We start from the raw sequence: 18233 nt of genomic DNA, 5'->3' as shown, positions 1-18233 counted from the left end.
CGCGGGCCGGGAATTTGACAACCCTGGTTTGAAGTAATTATTGGATGCTACATGGGAAAAATATCTAAACCAGATGACCTCTATGATCTGGTCTCCAGGTTTTTGTTTCTATAATTTCTTGAGTCTCTAGCTTACCATAATTGGTACCTTTTTGAGATGTGTTAATTTCCAACGTCTTGCTGCCAGCATGTCATTTAGAACATATTAACATCAAGTTGATAAATGCAAACTTATTTCTACAAGGAATTACAAGAAAGTTCCCTTGAAAAATCTTTGGTAAAAAAAACTAGTAGAGTCCTATAGCAATTTCAAAGACCAATGGATTTATTATATAATATATTTCCTGTCCTAAAAATGAAATTTTGTTGTGTTAATTTCTCTTATCCTATTTTGTTATTTTTATATAACTCAATGCGGTGAACATACACTCCTTCTTCCTATTTTCCCCAAAGCAACAACAACCCTGTGAAGTGGGTTGGGCTAAGACAGGGGTGTCCAAACTTGGGAACTTTAAGACTTGTGGACTTCAACTCCCAGAATTCCCCAGCCAGCCATGCTGGCTGGGGAATTCTGGGAGTTGAAGTCCACAAGTCTTAAAGTTCCCAAGTTTGGACACCCCTGGCTAAGATAAAGCGACTAGCTCAAAGTCACCCAGCCTGCTTTTATGCCTAAAGTGGAACTAGAGTTCACATTTTCTAGCCTTTTTATTGATTTTCCTATATACAAATTCTATAGCTAATAATCTTGTAAATACATTTTTATAAGGAAAATATATACATATTATCATTTCAGGGCTTTTGCTCAAACCACTAAAACTCATTTTTACCCATACATAGTACACACCAACATGTGTATATACATATATACTAATATGAAGCATTCCATATATACTCATGCATACTTTACATAGAATATGTTCTGATACATTAAGTAGTACTTCCTCTTTTCCAGAATGTATGTATTCTTCTAAATGGCTGTATTTAATCTTTTAACTATGACTGAATTCTTAAAGCAAGTTTGGTTTAATGAATTTTGCAAGTGAATTAGTATAAAATAGGTAATTTAAAGTATCAACGCTGGCCCTGCTCTCCCACTGAACCTCTTAGCAATGGCATTGGTAGTGTTAGGTAGTTATCTTAATGCCATGTTGATATTTGGGAGTTAGTTACAACGAACTATAACTTACAGTACATTCAAAACACAAAAAGTATTCACATAATACATACAGATAGTCTGCATTTACAACCACAGTTGTCATTTGAACTTCCATAAATGAGATAGTTGGTAAGTGAGTGGTACTGAATTTTACAACCTTTTTGCTGCCATTAAGCAAATCACCAAGGTTGATAAGTGAATCCACCATTGATCACATGAGTGGAGGGAACTATAACAATCATAAGTGTGAGAACCAGTCATGTCATTTTTTTCAATGCTGCTGTAACTTTAGTCACTAAATGAATAGTTGTAAGTTGAGAACTACCTGTAATATGTTACATTAAAAAAGATAAAAATATAAAGGAGTCCCTGCGGATTTTACTCTGCTAGTCATTGCCAACTATTGGGAGGCGACGTTCATCTCCGTTTCAAGGCCATTGAGCCAGTGCTGTCCAAAGACATTTCCGTGGTCAGGTGGCCAGCATGATGTCACACTTACCTTCCCCCCAAAGTGGTACCTAATGGTCCACTCGCATTTGCATGCTTTCGAATTGCTAAGTTGGCAGGAGCTGGAGTGAGGATGGGTGCTCACCCCATCGCATGGAGCTCAGCTCTTGAACCTGGCCTGCCAGCTTTCCAACTGACAAGCCCAGCGTCTTAACCACTGAGCCACCGTGCCGCCTGATGTGTTACATTAATTGATTCAAAATGAAAATCCATCATTTTTAGACTCCTTAAATGACTGGGTAAATTAATAAGAACAGGATCTATCAATAGCTTTTAGCTATCATGGTTAAATAAAATCTCTTGTGTTCAAAGGCAAGTGATATGTTTGTAGATACGGGTAAGGGCTGTTGAACCCTTTGCGGAAGGTTGAGCTGGTGGGACTTTGGGCCATTCAAATTCATCCTGCAGCATCATTCTCATTTTCTTGTCTTATGTGGGAGAACTGATCCAGTGAAAGGAACGTCTGTCCCATTAACAGGTTCAAAAGTCCACATAAAAAGTAGGTCAGCTAAATGATTTTAAGGGGTAATAATTATTAATCTCTTGTTAACAGCTTAAGTTAGAGCTTATATTCATTAGGCTGCTCATCTTAAATCTGCAAAATCTCAAATATACTAGAAACACCAATGGGAACCGTAGTGGTCCTTCCCCATCATAAACTAAAGAAGCTGGCTGGTACATTCAAGTACAAGGTTCTTCAGTCAGTGTAGCTCTCTACCTTGGCAACTTTAAGTTGTGTGCATTGGCTGGGGAATTCTGGGAGCTTGAAGTCCACATATCGTAAAGTTGCCAAAGTTAAGACCTGTTGTTCTAGAGACATACATCAAAACCTATAAGTTGACCGATTACATTTTCTGCACTATCAATTTAGCATGTCATATGCTTAGCTTGGCTTCTTTGTTTGAAATACTACAGTGAAGGCACTGATTCAGAGGAAATACTTATTGCCTAAGGTGAAGCTCTTAAATCAAACACTAAGTCATTGGGTTAGTTCTGCAATGCATTTAAATTTTTAAGAAGTTAGCTAGAACTTAGCTTAATGCATAGCAATGGTTGTTCCTGCATTTGATTTCCGTTCCTTTCTAGAGAGAGTCCAGTCACCTTAAGTGGTAACAATCGGCATATTATATTAATAAAGTGTTGTTATTTTTGAAGACCGAACGTCAGTCATTGCCTTCCCATTTAAGCTGTTTCCTTTTCTTCCTCCCTGACTTCCTCCTCCACTTCCTCATATTCTTCTATATCAGCTTTCGCATCCTGATACTGCTGGTATTCAGCAACCAAGTCATTGGTGTTGCCTTCTGCCTCAGAAAATTCCATTTCATCCATCCCTTCACCCGTGTACCAGTGGAGAAATGCTTTTCTTTTGAACATGGCTGAGAATTGATCAGAGATGCGACTGAAGAGCTCCTGAATGGCCGTGTTATTGCCTATGAAGGTGGCAGACATTTTTAGCCCACGAGGAGGAATGTCACAAACAGCCACTTTAACGTTGTTGGGGATCCATTCCACAAAGTAACTGCTATTTTTAGTCTGCACAGCCAACAGCTCTTCATCCACCTCCTTTGTAGACATCTGGCCTCGGAAGATGCAGGCCACCGTCAAATACCGCCCGTGACGTGGGTCGCAAGCTGCCATCATATTCCGAGCGTCGAACATCTGTTGTGTAAGTTCTGGAACTGACAAAGCTCTGTATTGTTGACTGCCCCGGGCTGTTAATGGAGCAAAACCTGGCATAAAGAAGTGAAGTCTGGGGAAAGGCACCATGTTGACTGCCAACTTTCTCAAATCTGCATTGAGTTGGCCGGGGAAGCGAAATGAGGTCGTGACTCCACTCATGGTGAGGGACACCAAGTGGTTTAGATCTCCATAGCTTGGTGAGGGGAGCTTCAGCGTTCTGAAGCAGATGTCATACAGAGCTTCATTGTCAATGCAGAAGGTTTCGTCTGTGTTCTCTATCAGCTGGTGGATCGATAAAATGGCATTGTACGGTTCAACGACGGTGTCCGAAACTTTGGGTGAAGGCACTACGCTGAAAGTGTTCATGATCCTATCGGGATATTCTTCCTTGATCTTGTTAATCAGAAGTGTGCCCATTCCAGAGCCTGTCCCACCTCCGAGAGAATGGACAAGCTGGAAGCCCTGGAGGCAATCACAGCCTTCAGATTCATTCCTCACGATGTCCATCACATTTTCAATCAATTCGGCCCCTTCGGTATAATGACCCTTTGCCCAATTATTACCAGCACCTGAATTTCCTGTAAATATATAGTTATAAAGAAAGCTGGCTAAATGTCAATTGAATAATTAGCAGTTAATTTGAAAAGTTAATTATTCTACCCAAATTTTTTTAAAAAACACACCTTATCTCTAAAACAAGGCAGGACCTCAGCCAGTCTTCCTAAATGCTAGTAAGTTATTAACAGGTTGATGAAATACCCCTTGATATTTAGCAATAGCAATAGCACTTAGACTTACAGGTGAAACTCAAAAAATTAGAATATCGTGCAAAAGTTCATTTATTTCAGTAATGCAACTTAAAAGGTGAAACTAATATATGAGATAAGACTCATTACATGCAAAGCAAGATAGTTCAAGCCATGATTTGTCATAATTGTGATGATTATGGCTTACAGCTCATGAAAACCCCAAATCCACAATCTCAAAAAATTAGAATAGGACATGCAATCAATAAAACAAGGATTGTACGTAGAACAATATCGGACCTCTGAAAAGTAGAAGCATGCATATGTAAATACTTGGTTTGGGCCCCTTTTGCAGCAATTACTGCCTCAATGCGGCGTGGCATGGAAGCTATCAGCCTGTGGCACTGCTGAGATGTTATGAAAGACCAGGATGCTTCAATAGCGGCCTTCAGTTCTTCTGCATTGTTCTCATGTCTCTCATTTTTCTCTTGGCAATGCCCCATAGATTCTCTATGGAGTTCAGGTCAGGCAAGTTTGCTGGCCAATCAAGCACAGTAATCCCACAGTCATTGAACCAGGTTTTGGTGCTTTTGGCAGTCTGGGCAGTTGGAAAATGAAGTCAGCATCCCCATAAATCTCGTCTGCAGAAGGAAGCATGAAGTGCTCCAAAATCTCCTGGTAGACGGTTGCGTTGACCCTGGTCTTAATGAAGCAGAGTGGTCCAAAGTCCTGTTGCTCAGTAGTCCAAAGTCCTCTTTTCTGATGAGAGCAACTTTTGCCAAAAGCACCGAAAACTGGTTCAATGACCGTGGGATTACTGTGCTTGATTGGCCTCTCCATTCTTCCTCCATACTCTGGGTCCTTGGTTTCCAAATGAGATGCAAAAGTTGCTCTCATCGGAAAAGGACTTTGGACCACTGAGCAACAGGACTTTGGGCCACTGTGCTTCATTTAGACCAGGGTCAATGCAGCCGTCTACCAGGAGATTTTGGAGCACTTCATGCTTCCTTCTGCAGACGAGCTTTATGGGGATGCTGACTTCATTTTCCAGCTACTGAGTACATATGCATGCTTCTACTTTTCAGAGGTCCAATATTGAAGAGGGAGTCAAGCTATTCTCCAAGACACCTGAGGACAGAACACGAAGCAATGGGTGGAAACTAATCAAGGAGAGAAGCAACTTAGAACTGAGGAGAAACTTCCTGACAGTTAGAACAATTAATCCGTGGAACAGGAGTTGCCTCCAGAAGTTGTGAATGCCCCAACACTGGAAGTCTTTAAGAAGGTGTTGGATAGCCATTTGTCTGGAACGGTATAGGGTTTCCTGCCTAGGCAGGGGGTTGGACTAGAAGACCTCCAAGGTCCCTTCCAACTCTACTATTGTATTGTATTGTATTGTATTGTATTGTATTGTATTGTATTGTATTGTATTGTATTGTTCTACGTACAATCCTTGTTTTATTGATTGCATGTAATATTCTAATTTTCTGAGATGGTGGATTTGGGGTTTTCATGAGCTGTACGCCATAATCATCACAATTATGACAAATCAGGTCTTGAACTATCTTGCTTTGCATGTAACGAGTCTTATCTCATATCTTAGTTTCACCTTTTAAGTTGCATTACTGAAATAAATGAACTTTTGCACGATATTATAATTTTTCAAGTTTCACCTGTATATGCTGCTTCACAGTGCTTTACAGCCCTCTCTAAGTGGTTTACAGAGTCAGCATATTACCTCCAACAATCTGGGTTGTCATTTTACCCACCTTGGAAGGGTAGAAAGCTGAGTCAACCTTGAGCCAGTGAGACTCGAACTGTCGAACTGCTGGCAATCTGCAGTCAGCAAAAGTAGCCTGCAGTACTGCATTCTAACCACCGCTCATATTTAGGGAAGAAAATTTTATATCAAAACTGATATTTCTTATATATATATGAATATATATATATATGAAAAATAGCCGATGTTGGTTCGACTTAAACATTTTAAGCAGATTGGTAACTGCTATACGTATGAGGGTTTTGTTTTGTTTTGTAGAACTACCAGTTTCATATCTAAGGATTTTTTTAAAACAACTGTCATCTTTAATTATTTGCTTACAAATACCTGTAAAATTTTCAACCCCCCAGCTAACATAAAATTGTAAATTAATTAGAGAATGACTGAGGCAGCTATCTCCATGTAGGAGCAGTTGATTCTAAAATGTCAGCACTTTGCTTTGGCTCTTAAGGCACAGGGATTCTGAGAACCCCCAAATCCCACTCCTGGCTGGCCTCGCCCACCCCACCCCTCCCAGGAGTCCCCCACGTGGCTTGTTTTGGATGCAGGTAAGTGCAGGGCATACGCAGAGGCTCGGGGAGGGCGAAAAATGGGCCTATTGGAAGTTCTGGAAGGCCAGAAAAGGGCCCGTTTCCAGCCTCCAGAGGGCTTCCAGAGCCTGGGGAGGCCGTTTTCGCCCTCCCGGAGGCTCGAAAAAACCCTCCGGAGCCCGGGGAGGGCAGAAACTCCCCCTCTACCATGGTGCAGGAGGCTGACTAGGCCACGCCCACCCAGTAACCGGGAGAGAACTCCTTGCTAAAAATTTTGAAGCCCATCCCAGTCTCAAGATTGTTGAGGTTTGGGAGTTGAAAGTCCCATCCGATACGAATAATTCTTAGGGAATTGTGACAAGAAAGTGGAATTGTACTACCAATCTCTTATATGACCGTCAGTCTAATTGGGATTGCTGATATTTAGCAAAAGAGGAACTACTAATAAAGCTCTTCTGGAAAGTGTGCATGGTTTCAGGCTGCTTCAGTTGAAGTGTGTCAGCCGCAGAAGCGTCGGTGGATTTGCACAGAGGGTGTGAGATTCGCTGCAATTTCTGAAAGCGCTCGGCATTTTGGGGGGCAGAGATAGCAGGGAGCAGCAGCCTTTGCAGCCTTCCGTCGCCAAGTGACTTCTGAGAAGGAGACAGTGTGATCGAAAGAGGAAACAAGGCAAAGTTGAAGGGCTAACAACCAGGCCAAAGGCTAATCCGTATGGAGTGTCGCGACCGTCTATTTTGTTTGCTAATGTGCCCCTTAGAGCCTAAAATGGATTACGCAGAGCTAGATTTAATAACAAACCGGCAGGTGAGAAACTTCTGTGTCATCATCATTGCAACGGAAAATTGGTTAAAAACATTCTGTCCTAGATAGTGCTGTTGGCTTGGATGGACTTTAAACATTTCGGCTTATTTTCTTTTGAGAGCGGGGCATCAGAATTTCTTTTTCTTTTTTTTAAATGTGTGCCAGCTTGTTCACAGAAAAAAAAAAGCCGACAATAAAAGTTATCTTGCCTTGTAACAAGTGTTACAAAGGCAGGGAAAAAAGACTTGAGGAAACACTCCTCTTAAGATTAATGATCTGCTTTCATCTTTGAACATTTTACATAAGTCTCCTGTGATCTGTTTAAGCTTTCACTCTGTAAAGCATAAAGAACAGAATTAAGTTTCCCCTCATAAAAATTAGACAGTTAAGTGTTCTGAAGCTATGATTAAAGATACTGATATCTTAGTGAATCAAAAGGATGAATGTCAGCGAAGTTGCTTCTGCGAATATCAATTTCTTAACTCAGCCTTAGAAGTAACATCACATACATACCATGAACGTAGTTATCAGGCCGGAAGAGGGGACCTATTTTGCTTGACCGCACACTGTCCATTGTTCCAGGCTCCAAGTCTACCAGGATTGCACGAGGAACATACCTATGAGCTGCAGCACAAGAGATATGATAAATAATCACCTGTAGGCCTCACCTGAACATTTCCTAAGCCTGCAGAAGTCGTTTAAAACACTTCAGAAATGTTTTAAACCCTTGTAGGAAGTTAAAACCCACCCTTCTCCAAGAAAAATGAAATATCCTGGGAAATATTGAAAAGGCAGAATATTATAGTTCCCTGGATAAGAAATGGAGAATACATGTTTTAGGCAGGAAACGGACTCTTAATAGCCCCCACTTTTGTCAATGGGCCATTAAAAGGCCTGAGCCAGTCTATTCTACATAACAAAGATCTCCCCCTTCAGGCCCAGGGTGATGGGATTAAGGCATGATAGTATTAGCCCTTTACCCATCTCACCTGGGAAGAAGCAATGCTCAAGCAAACTTGGACTCAAAGCACAACCTAAAGTAGTTGTTTTCAACCTTCCCAATGTCGCGACCCTTTAATACAGTTCCTCATGTTGTGGTGACCCCCAACCATAAAATTGGTGTCTCGGTTCCTAAGACCATCGAAAATATGTGTTTTCCGATGATCTTATGCATCCCCTGTGAAAGGGTCGTTCGACCCCCAAAGGGGTCCCGACCCACAGGTTGAGAACCACTGACCTAAAGAGTTGCCCCTGCATGGCCCCATGGGAGTCTGACAACCAATCAGAATACAAGATCAAGAACGAAGGCCAGAGAGGGCATAAAGCCAGGAAGTTTCAGCATCTCCCTCTCTTTTTCTTCTTCACCCAACATCTGGAAGCATGTGATCTCGCTTTTCTGTTCAGGAGCTCAAGTCATGTGATCCTGTCTGCCATTAAACCATCTTTACAAGCAGCCTCCATGTTTCCAGTGTCTTTTCCTTTCGCTAAACCAGGCATGGACACATCCGGCCCGCAGGCTGCAAGTTTGACACCCCTTGGCTAGAGCACGGGTCATTTTGGAGGTTTCTCAGAATCTATGGGGACTCCAAGATGATTGTTAGCCAGAGACAATCAGTTCAAAATGGGGTTAGCCAGTAAACCCCCCAATATACCAGATCTATCTTAGGGTTACTCATCTGACGACCTTCCTAAAGAGGCCCAAGAATGGGCAGGGAATTAGAAATAGGCTAGTAATTAGAAATAGGCTTAGGAAAACTGTTGAAACACTGTCCACAATCTTCCTATCTATTACCAGTAAACAAATAAAAAGTGGAAGATAAAAAGAAAGTTAAAATATGCCGGTAAAGTCCTGGCATTGGGCAATAGTACAGGTAATCCACAACTTAGAACAGTTCATTTAAGGACCTAAAGTTACGATGACACTGAAAAAAGTGTCTTATGACTGTCTTCCACACTTACAACCATTGCAGCATCCCTACGGTCACATGATCAAAATTCAGATGCTTGGCAACTGATTCATATTTATGACGGCTGCATTGTCCCAGGGGTTATGTGATCCCCTTTTGCAATTTTCTGACAAGCAAAATCAATGGGGAAGCCAGATTCACTTAATAGCTGTGTTTGCTAGCTTAACAACCGCAGTGATTCGCTTAACAAGTATGGAAAGAAAGGTTGTAAAATGGGGCAACATTCCGTTAACAAATGTCTTGCTTAACAACAGAAATTTTGGTCATAAGTCAAGGACTCCTTGTACAGTGGTATCAAATGCCTATGCAATTTCCTGTACGTCCGCTAGATGGCAATATAATGAAAGCTATGAACACCTGAAAAATGTATAGGTTAAGTTGCTGAAATACATATAGGGCTTTTAAGGAAATCAACGCACACACCCCACACACAATCTGGCCGTAGAAGTCTATTCTGGAAGACAATATCAACTATCTTCAATGAGATTGATGATTTTAAAATGCTGCAGACTTTGCAATCATATCTTCTCCACCGTACAGGAAAGAAAAGAATTTGAACTCCAAAATGATTCATCTAATGCAGTGGTTCTCAACCTGTGGGTCGGGACCCCCTTGGGGGTCGAATGACCCTTTCACAGGGGTCGCCTAAGACCATCGGAAAACACATATTTTTGATGGCCTTAGGAACCGAGACACCAATTTTATGGTTGGGGGTCACCACAACATGAGGAACTATATTAAAGGGTCCCGGCATTGGGAAGGTTGAGAACCACCGATCTAATGTCTCTTGAGATAATATATTCAGCTGTGAAGTATCAAATGCACTACAATCCTAGAGCCCTGTTTCTCAACCTTGGTACCTTAAGAAGTGTGGACTTCAACTCCCAGATTTCTCCAGCCAGTAAAGTTGAACTGAGTTGAAGTTCACACTTCTTAAAGCTGCCAGGGCTGAGAATCACTGGGGGTTTCGTGGTTTCACTCAAAGGTAACAGGATAACAAAGCTGGAAGTGACCTTGGAAGTCTTCTACACTGACCTCCTGCTCAAGTAGCAGACCCTTTTCAGTACCGAGTGCCCAAACCGGAACATGCGTGCACCCTGGTGCGCCAGAAACCCGAAGACTAGCTGGCTGGTATGCATGTGGGCGCCGGCCAGCTAGTCTTCAGGTTTCCGGCCTGTGCATGCGCGCTGGCCATCTGATCTTCTCACGCACCGGAAACCCAAATACCAGCTAGCCAGAACGCACATGCCTGGGTTTCGGCTGCTTTGGGCTGTTTTTTGTGCTGTTTTCAAGCTGTTTTTGGAGGCGTTCTCAGTCGCTCTGGCACCCGCAAAGGCCAATTGAGCAGTACACATGTGCATGCAGAAAACCAGAAGAGCAGCTAGCAATGGCACACTTGCCAACAGATAGGGCTCTGCGTGCCACCTCTGGCACATGTGCCATAGGTTCGCCATCACGGCCTATATCATTCCAGACAAATGGCTGTCGAGTCTCTTCTTAAAAACCTCCAGGGATGAAGCATCCACAAACAGTTCTCACTGATAGGAAATTTCTCCTTAATTCTAGGTCGGATCTCTTTTAAATAAGCTTTCACCCATTGCTTCTTGCCTTGCCTTCTGGTAGTTGGAGAATAGGTTGACCTTTTCTCCTCTGCCTCAAATATTGGAAGCAATTAATAAAGGATAATAGGATGGTCACTCTTGCCTGAGTCGCAAATGATCTCTACAGCAGTGTTTTTCAAACTTGGCAAATTTTAAAATTTGTGGACTTCAACTCCCAGAATTCTCTGGCCAGTGGACCAGATTCGGCACATACTGTAGCTTGTGGTTTGCTAACCCCAGTGTGAGTGCAAATTAAGAATTTTTGACACTGCAGTTCTAATGCACAAAGCAGTTTCTACACAGGGAAAGTCCCATTTGACAGTTCTTAAAAGAAGTGGATTTCATGGCAGTGAAAGATGACAAAGCATTTTATTATTGTGTTATAATAATCCTGTTAAGACACCCTGGCGTAGAAATGATAGCAATAAGTAAGTGATAAACATGTTGTATTTTTAACCTCTGTAAATGCCTGCGTGAGGAAATTTTGTTTGTCCAGTTACTTACAGTAAGCTTCATTGAAATACACATTAAGTCTTTCCTGCTGCAATGGTGAATCACCGTGATAATTTCCCATGGTGTCAATCCCATGCTCTTCACTGATGACTTCCCAGAACTGAAAGAGGACAAAAAGACTCAAACAATAACAAGCATTTCACCTGGTTATTTATTTCTGTATTTATTGGCCTGGGGAAGTCATGAGAGGTTTGGATCACTGGCATTCTTGCAGGGGGTAGCACGTATGGAATTTGAATGAGCTATCTTCTTTCCTTGACTTCATACACACATGCATTAATTCCCCTCCCCCTCATCTTTAGTAGGAAATCAAGCTGATAAAAAAAACATCAGTTAAAAATAGTAATGTGAGTCAGATCAGGAAACAACAGCTCCCTCTGTCTGTAATCCTGAAACTGAAAATTGGTTATTTGCCATAAGTTAGTAGAGCGATTCTCTTGCCCTGTCAGGTGGATTTGGATTGGTTTGAGAAGTTGTGAACCTTTAAGATGTCTTCCAGCAGATCTCCATAGACTTCTAGATTCTCATTCATCCTAGTTTCTCTCCCCAATCTTCCCAAAGATTGTTTTTTTTTTCAAAAGGCAACTGGACCTTCTTTGTTTTTCCTTGAAGACATTTTGCTTCTCATTCAAGAAGTTTCTTCAGTTCTGACTGAATGGTGAAGAATGGAAGGATTTCTATTCCTTGGAGTCCACCTGTTTACCATACAGACCTTTCAGCTGTTTCAAGAGGATTCCACACCCATTTGCACAATTTTGGTGACCCTGAGGGCACAGATAAATCTCCAAGTGGCTTCAAGGACTCTCAGAAAGAGTGCTAATGACCAGATGACTGAAAGGAATATAAATCCTTCCATCTTTCACCATTCGGTCGGAACTGTACAAGTTTCTCCGATGAGCAGTGAAACATCTTCAAAGGAAAATAAAGGAAGTCCACTTACCTCTTGAAAAAGCACCTTTGGCACAACCAATCAATTCCTCCCACTGCAATCTTGTCACAGGTTATATGTAGGCAAAAACAGGGGGGGAGAGAGAGAAAAAGGAAGAAAGTAGATTTCATGGCATCCAGAACTGCCAGCGCAGGACAGAATAAGACCAAATCTGGCAAAAGAAAGGTCCAATTTTAAAATGGGCCAGATTTGGCCGAAGGCTGCAAACTCCAGAAAAATCCCCCACTGTTTTGGTCACGTGAACAGAGCATTTGCAGCCCACCCTGTGCCCCCATGTAGACAGACACAACTGCAGCATGATGGAAGAGCAGAAATTCACCTAAACCCAGAGATATAAAATTATTTCAAAGACAAAAAGAGAGGCGTGTCCTCCGTTCATGACGGAACGTTGGAAAGTACATTCCCAAAGCTGTGCTATGCACATTTTACCACCTTGCTTAATTTTCCTCCCTATTGCTGAACTCAATTTTTTGAACATCTTTCATGATCTTTGAATTGCACTGTATGCTATTCACTGATTACTATGTATTACTAATTCTTCACCCATTCTTTTCAACAAGGCTTGTAGTAAAAATCAAAAGCACAGTGACAACAATGAGGCAGACTTTTTACTAATCCAACATTGACTTGGAATAGACGTAGGGGTGGGCTGCTGGGGGTTCCCAGGGGTTCGGGAGAACCTCTAGTTAAGATTCTGTGCAGTTCGGAGAACCCCCCCCCCACCCAAATCCCACTCCTGGCTGGCCCTGCCCACCCTGCTCCTCCCCTCCCAGGAATCCCCACACAGTCCGTTTTGGATGCGAGGTGAATGCAGGACAAGCACAGAGGCTTGGGGAGGGCAAAAAACAGACCTACCGGAAGTTTGGGAAGACTGGAAATGGGCCCATTTCTGGCCTCCAGAGCCCGGGGAGGGCAGAAACACCCCTCCTTCATGGTGCAGGAGGCCGGCTAGGCCATGCCCACCATGCCACACCCACCCATCCACCGGTCAGACTCTGTGGCTTTGCAATTCTGGGAGTTGAAGTCCACAAGTCTAAAAAAATTTGAAACCCACCACTGGGTCAGTGCCTCACCAGCCATAAACCTCACTGCACGTCACTGGGTCAGAGAACCCCTTGCTAAAATTTTTGAAGCTCACCCATGAATAGAAGGCAATGTGTAGCATTGGATTCTCACCCCCACAACGTCTATCTTTGTCTCCCCTTTGAAATTCAGCCCCGCTTAGGCTTTATCTGGGACTGGAAGGGTGTAAATGCAAGAACGCCCACATTTTGGAACTGCAGGTTTTCCACACAGCTCTCGTCTTTAGTTTTGTAATAAAAAGAATACTTCAACAATTACAAATAGTCTCCAATTCAAAAAACTGTGTACATAAGTGTCATGCTGAATCAGACTATATTCTTCCACAGTCATTAGCAGACGCCTCCAAAGGAAAGCAGCGTGATAATTCGTTCCCCTTCTGAGTGGCTGGAATGTGCAATTCAAGAGTCATTTTATTTCCAGACGTTTTGCTCAGTTCTTATAAGCAGCTGTTTCCATCATCACTAAGGATACAGGTAGTCCTTCGCTTACAATAGTTCATTTAGTTCAAAGTTACAACAACATTGAAAAAAGTAAGTTATGACTACAACCCTTGCAGCAATCCCATGATCGTGTGATCAAAATTCAGATGCTGGGCAATTGGTTCATACTTATGACCGTTGCTGCGTCCCAAGGTCATTGAAAGTCAATGGGGAAGCCCAATTCACTTAACAACTGGGTTACTAGCTTATCAACCACAGTGATTCACTTAACAACTGTGGCAAGAAAGGTCATAAAATGTGCCCAAACTCACTTAAACGTCTCACTTCACAACAGAAAGTTGGGCTCAATTGTGGTTGTAAGTCGAGGACTACCTGTATTTATAACTGACGCATCAAGAAATAGTTACTATTGTCTATCAATTATGGTTAGAACAAAATTCTTCAGGATATGATCTACAGTATATCAGGCCTAGTTTTTGGCCAATTATTTTGGCAACTTCCTCGTTTCCAGGGTGCCTTACAGCAACCAAACGTATTTGCAAGTAAACAAAATATAGAACTTCTTTTGAACTTTCTTTCTTAACAATAAGAAAGGAATTCCATAATATTAATTTTAAAATACAATTTACTACCGTAACAAAGGAGTAATAACAATTTAAAAAGTGAGATTTACTGCTGAGTAAATGTTCACAGGACATTTTCCCTGCCTGGAGACTCCAAATGTCCAACTATAATAATTTCTTGGCAGGAAATGACCGGATCTAAAATCCAGACCATCATTTTAGTGGCTGATTAATGCTGTAATGCTATTCTTCTAATCTGAATTTATCCAGCCACATCTTTATGAGAACAGATTGGTAATGATTCCTTTGAAAAACTTAAGCACCACCAGAGCATTTTGTTCAAAGAATTTATTTTATTTAGCATATGACGTATGGTTCATCCAAAGAATGAACAAGCCTTTTAGAAGGTGAGGGAATATATCAGCATGATGGGAATTATGATATAGAATAGAATAGAATAGAACAGAACAGAACAGAATAGAATAGGAGAGTTGGAAGGAACCTTGGAGGTCTTCTAGTCCAACCCCCTGCCTGGGCAGGAAATCTTACATCACTTCAGACAAATGGATATCCAACATCTTCTTAAAAATTTCCAGTGTTAGAGTATTCACAACTTCTGGAGGCAAGTTGTTCCACTGATTAATTGTTCTAACTGTCAGGAAATTTCTCCTTGGTTCTAAGTTGCTTCTCTCCTTGCTTAATTTCCACCCATTGCTTCTTGTCCTGCCCTCAGGTGCTTTGGAGAATAGCTTGACTCCCTCTTCTTTGCGGCAACCCCTGGGATATTGGAACACTGCTGTCATGCCTCCTCTAGTCATTTAAAAAAAAATTAAACTAGACATAACCAGTTCCTGCAACCGTTCTTCAAATGTTTTAGTCTCCAGTCCCCTAATCATCTTGGTTGCTCTTCTCTGCACTCTTCCTAGAGTCTCCACATCTTTTTTATGTCGTGGCGACCAGAACTGAATGCAGTATCCCAACTGTGGCCTTACCAAGGCATTATAAAGTGGTATTAATGCTTCTAATGATCATTAAACTTACTTAGTCTTTGCCATTTTTATTAAATACACTACATTCTCACCGTGTTTGTATTAAGATGATTCTTTCACGCCAGCATTCATTTTCTTCTCTACTTGCACCACAATAGGTCTTTAAAGAAGGATTCAACAAATGAATGGGGTAAAAATAAAACCAATTGTCATGTTTATGTGCTACTCCTGTTTTCCAGAGGAAGTATGTTGCTGGAAGAAGTGACCTCCTTTTAAGTTGTGCAGGTTTCCTTGAGACATCTGGTATGAAACAGGATGTTGGTCTAAATGAATCATTATTTAACCTCACATTACCATCTCTTCTGACCGGTTGAAAACTTACCCTTTAGATTTTGCCTGTTGGCCAAATATAACAGCGTTTTCACCCGAAGTTGTTCAAACTTCCATCACACTCTGTGTGGTATAAACTTATACCTCATTAACTTTTGGTAGCAAAATGAAAGCAATGTCCTACCTTAGCACCGATCTGATTCCCGCACTGACCAATCTGGACATGCACAATTTCACGCATCTTGCCTAGATCCAGCAAGGTGGAGGTGAATTCCTCTTTTCCAGATGTTCTTTCTAAAGGGCTCACTCAGCCCCTGTAGCGTCAGCTATAACTACTCTTATCATCTGCCAAATGCGACTTCTAGAGCAAATGCAAGCAACAGCATCAACCCGGGAACATCTGGCACCTCCCACCGCTGACTACAAGAGCTCTTCTGATATGACACTTTCAAGAAAGCCCCAAAGAAGGAAAACTTCCCAATAATTCAGTGTCCCTTAATGAATGCACCTCCTATCCATGGAATCTTATGCCCAAGGACTCGGCCAGAGGTGGGTTCCTACCGGTTTGCACTGGTTCGGGCTAACCACTGATGGTAATTTGGCCTGGGTCGCAGAACCGGCAGTGACCCAGGCTGGCCACACCCATGAACTGGCTCCCCGGTCTCCACTGTCATTGCCGGCATGTTTTTTATTAGCATTTCATGGTTTTTGTGCATGTGCAGAACTATTTGCAGTGAACTGCACCCGTGCATGCAGCACGCATCATGGGGTGCACGTGTGAAGCGAACTGGTACCAATGCAGGTAGGAACCCACCCCTGGACTCAGTCCATCCAGCCCAAGGATTTGCATTGTCTTCTTGACCTCTGAAACATATATAGTATTTTGATATTTCTCTTTTTGTGAAATTCTGGCATTATGGCATGGTTCCTGGATAATCTCTAGCCTGGATTTACTGTTTTCTTCAGATTGACTATTTGAGAGTCTCCTTAACTCATAATTCTATCTTATTTCTCTTTTCTAAGTCAACTGGCCAAGGGAAGGCAAAGGTATAAAGATATAGATTAACAGAGTTGGAAGGGACCTTGTAAGTCATCTAGTCCAATTCTCCACCCAAGCAGGAGACCCTAAACCATTTCTGACAAATGGCAGTCCCGTCTCTTCCTGAAAGCTTCCAATGATAAAGTTCCCACAACTTCCAAAGGCAATTTATGTTCCATTGGTTGATTGTTCTCACTGTCAGGAAAATGCTCCTTACTTCTACCTACGTTGAATCCAGGAGTGGGTTCTGGCTGGCTTTACTGCCGGTTCGCTCATGCGCACGCAGGATGCATAGTTCAACTAAAATTGTTCTGTGCATGCGCAGAACTCAAAAACAAGATGGCGACTGTGACGACCAGGGAACTGGTTTCGGGGGGTGGCAGGCCTGGGTCGCTGCTGGTTCCAGTGACCCAGGCCGCCATACCACTACTGGTTCGGCCAAATCGGTAGGAACCCACCTCTGGTTGAATCTTTCCTTGTTCAGCTTCCATCCATTATTCCTTGTCTGGCCTTGAGGTGCCTTGGAATTCTTCCCATTTTGGATGTCCAATGATTTGTAGGCAAATCCATGAAGTTTTAGATTTGGGGAATCCTTGTAGTTTTCTCTTCTTCTGTTCTTGGATATGCATCAAATAGAGGCAAACTTTACTAGGGGAACTGTGAACTTCTTTGAAATTTTGGATACGTGTCTTGGAGGTTGTCACAAAATACCTGCCATGAAAGGACAGCTTGCCCACTCCCCAAGTGGCTGCCACCTTGATTGTGGCTAATCCTGAAGTAATCCTTCCCCAGGAATAAAATTTGTCTTGGCCACAAATTCCCTCATCTTCCCCTGATAGCTTATCTCTGTCTTCTTTTTCATGGCCTCCATAACAGTCTGTGCCTTTGCTGAGACCACATCATTCTGAAAACAAAAGCATTCTGTTCCCGGAGAAGCCATAGCAAAGCATGTTCCCCTATGATAGGGAGAGTTCTATTTATCTGTGAGCACCAGGCTTCCCAGCAGCGTGGGCCAAAGGCTGCAGTGATGCTGTGAGTGTGTTATCCTTCCTCAGCTGCAGAACGGGACCGTATTTGTTTAGGCTACAGCTTCATTAGAGGAAGGACTGCAAAATTCATTTTTAATTGTGCCACCGGAACTCCGGACAAATTCTGATAAGACAAATATAGAAATTATGAGCCCAGGGCTCATAACTTCTGAAGGAAAGATGTTCCATTGGTTGATTGCTCTCACTCAGAAAATTTATCCTTATTTCCACTGAATCTTTCCTGTTTAGTTTCCATCCATTATTCCTTGTCTGGCCTTCAGGTGCTTTGGAAAATAGAGGAGGCTTGACCCCTTCCTCTCTGTGACAACTGCTCAAATATTGAAAGACTGCTATTATGTCTCCCCTGATCCTTCTCTTTGCTAGACTAGCCACGCCCGGCTCCAGCAACCGTTCATCGTATGTTTTAGCCACCAGTTTCCTAATCATCTCGGTTGCTCTTCTCTGCACTCTTTCTAAAGTCTCAACGTATTTTAATAGTGTGGTGGTCAAAACTGGATGCATTATTCTAGAT

At 42.3% G+C, this 18233-nt stretch overlaps 1 protein-coding gene across 2 annotated transcripts; it reads right to left on the bottom strand.

The window, feature by feature from the left end:
• Window positions 1-635: 635 nt before the first annotated feature.
• TUBB1 (tubulin beta 1 class VI) lies at window positions 636-17521 on the bottom strand. Of its 2 annotated transcripts, none has more exons than XM_081948386.1 (4): window positions 17132-17521; window positions 11272-11380; window positions 7713-7823; window positions 636-3920 (listed from the first exon to the last, which is right to left on the bottom strand). In XM_081948386.1, the coding sequence occupies exons 1-4, from the start codon at window positions 17162-17164 to the stop codon at window positions 2845-2847; spliced, it is 1329 nt and encodes a 442-aa protein (XP_081804512.1). In that variant the 5' UTR covers window positions 17165-17521; the 3' UTR covers window positions 636-2844. The 2 variants fall into 2 exon arrangements, with proteins under 2 accessions (XP_081804512.1, XP_081804511.1); XM_081948385.1 differs by lacking the exon at window positions 17132-17521 and adding an exon at window positions 15819-16679.
• Between the last annotated feature and the right edge of the window lie 712 nt (window positions 17522-18233).

This window comes from Natrix helvetica (genome assembly GCF_964273705.1).
Source record: "Natrix helvetica genome assembly, chromosome: 3".
Taxonomy (NCBI): Eukaryota; Metazoa; Chordata; class Lepidosauria; order Squamata; family Natricidae; genus Natrix; species Natrix helvetica.
This window is presented reverse-complemented; position numbering and strand designations above follow the sequence as displayed.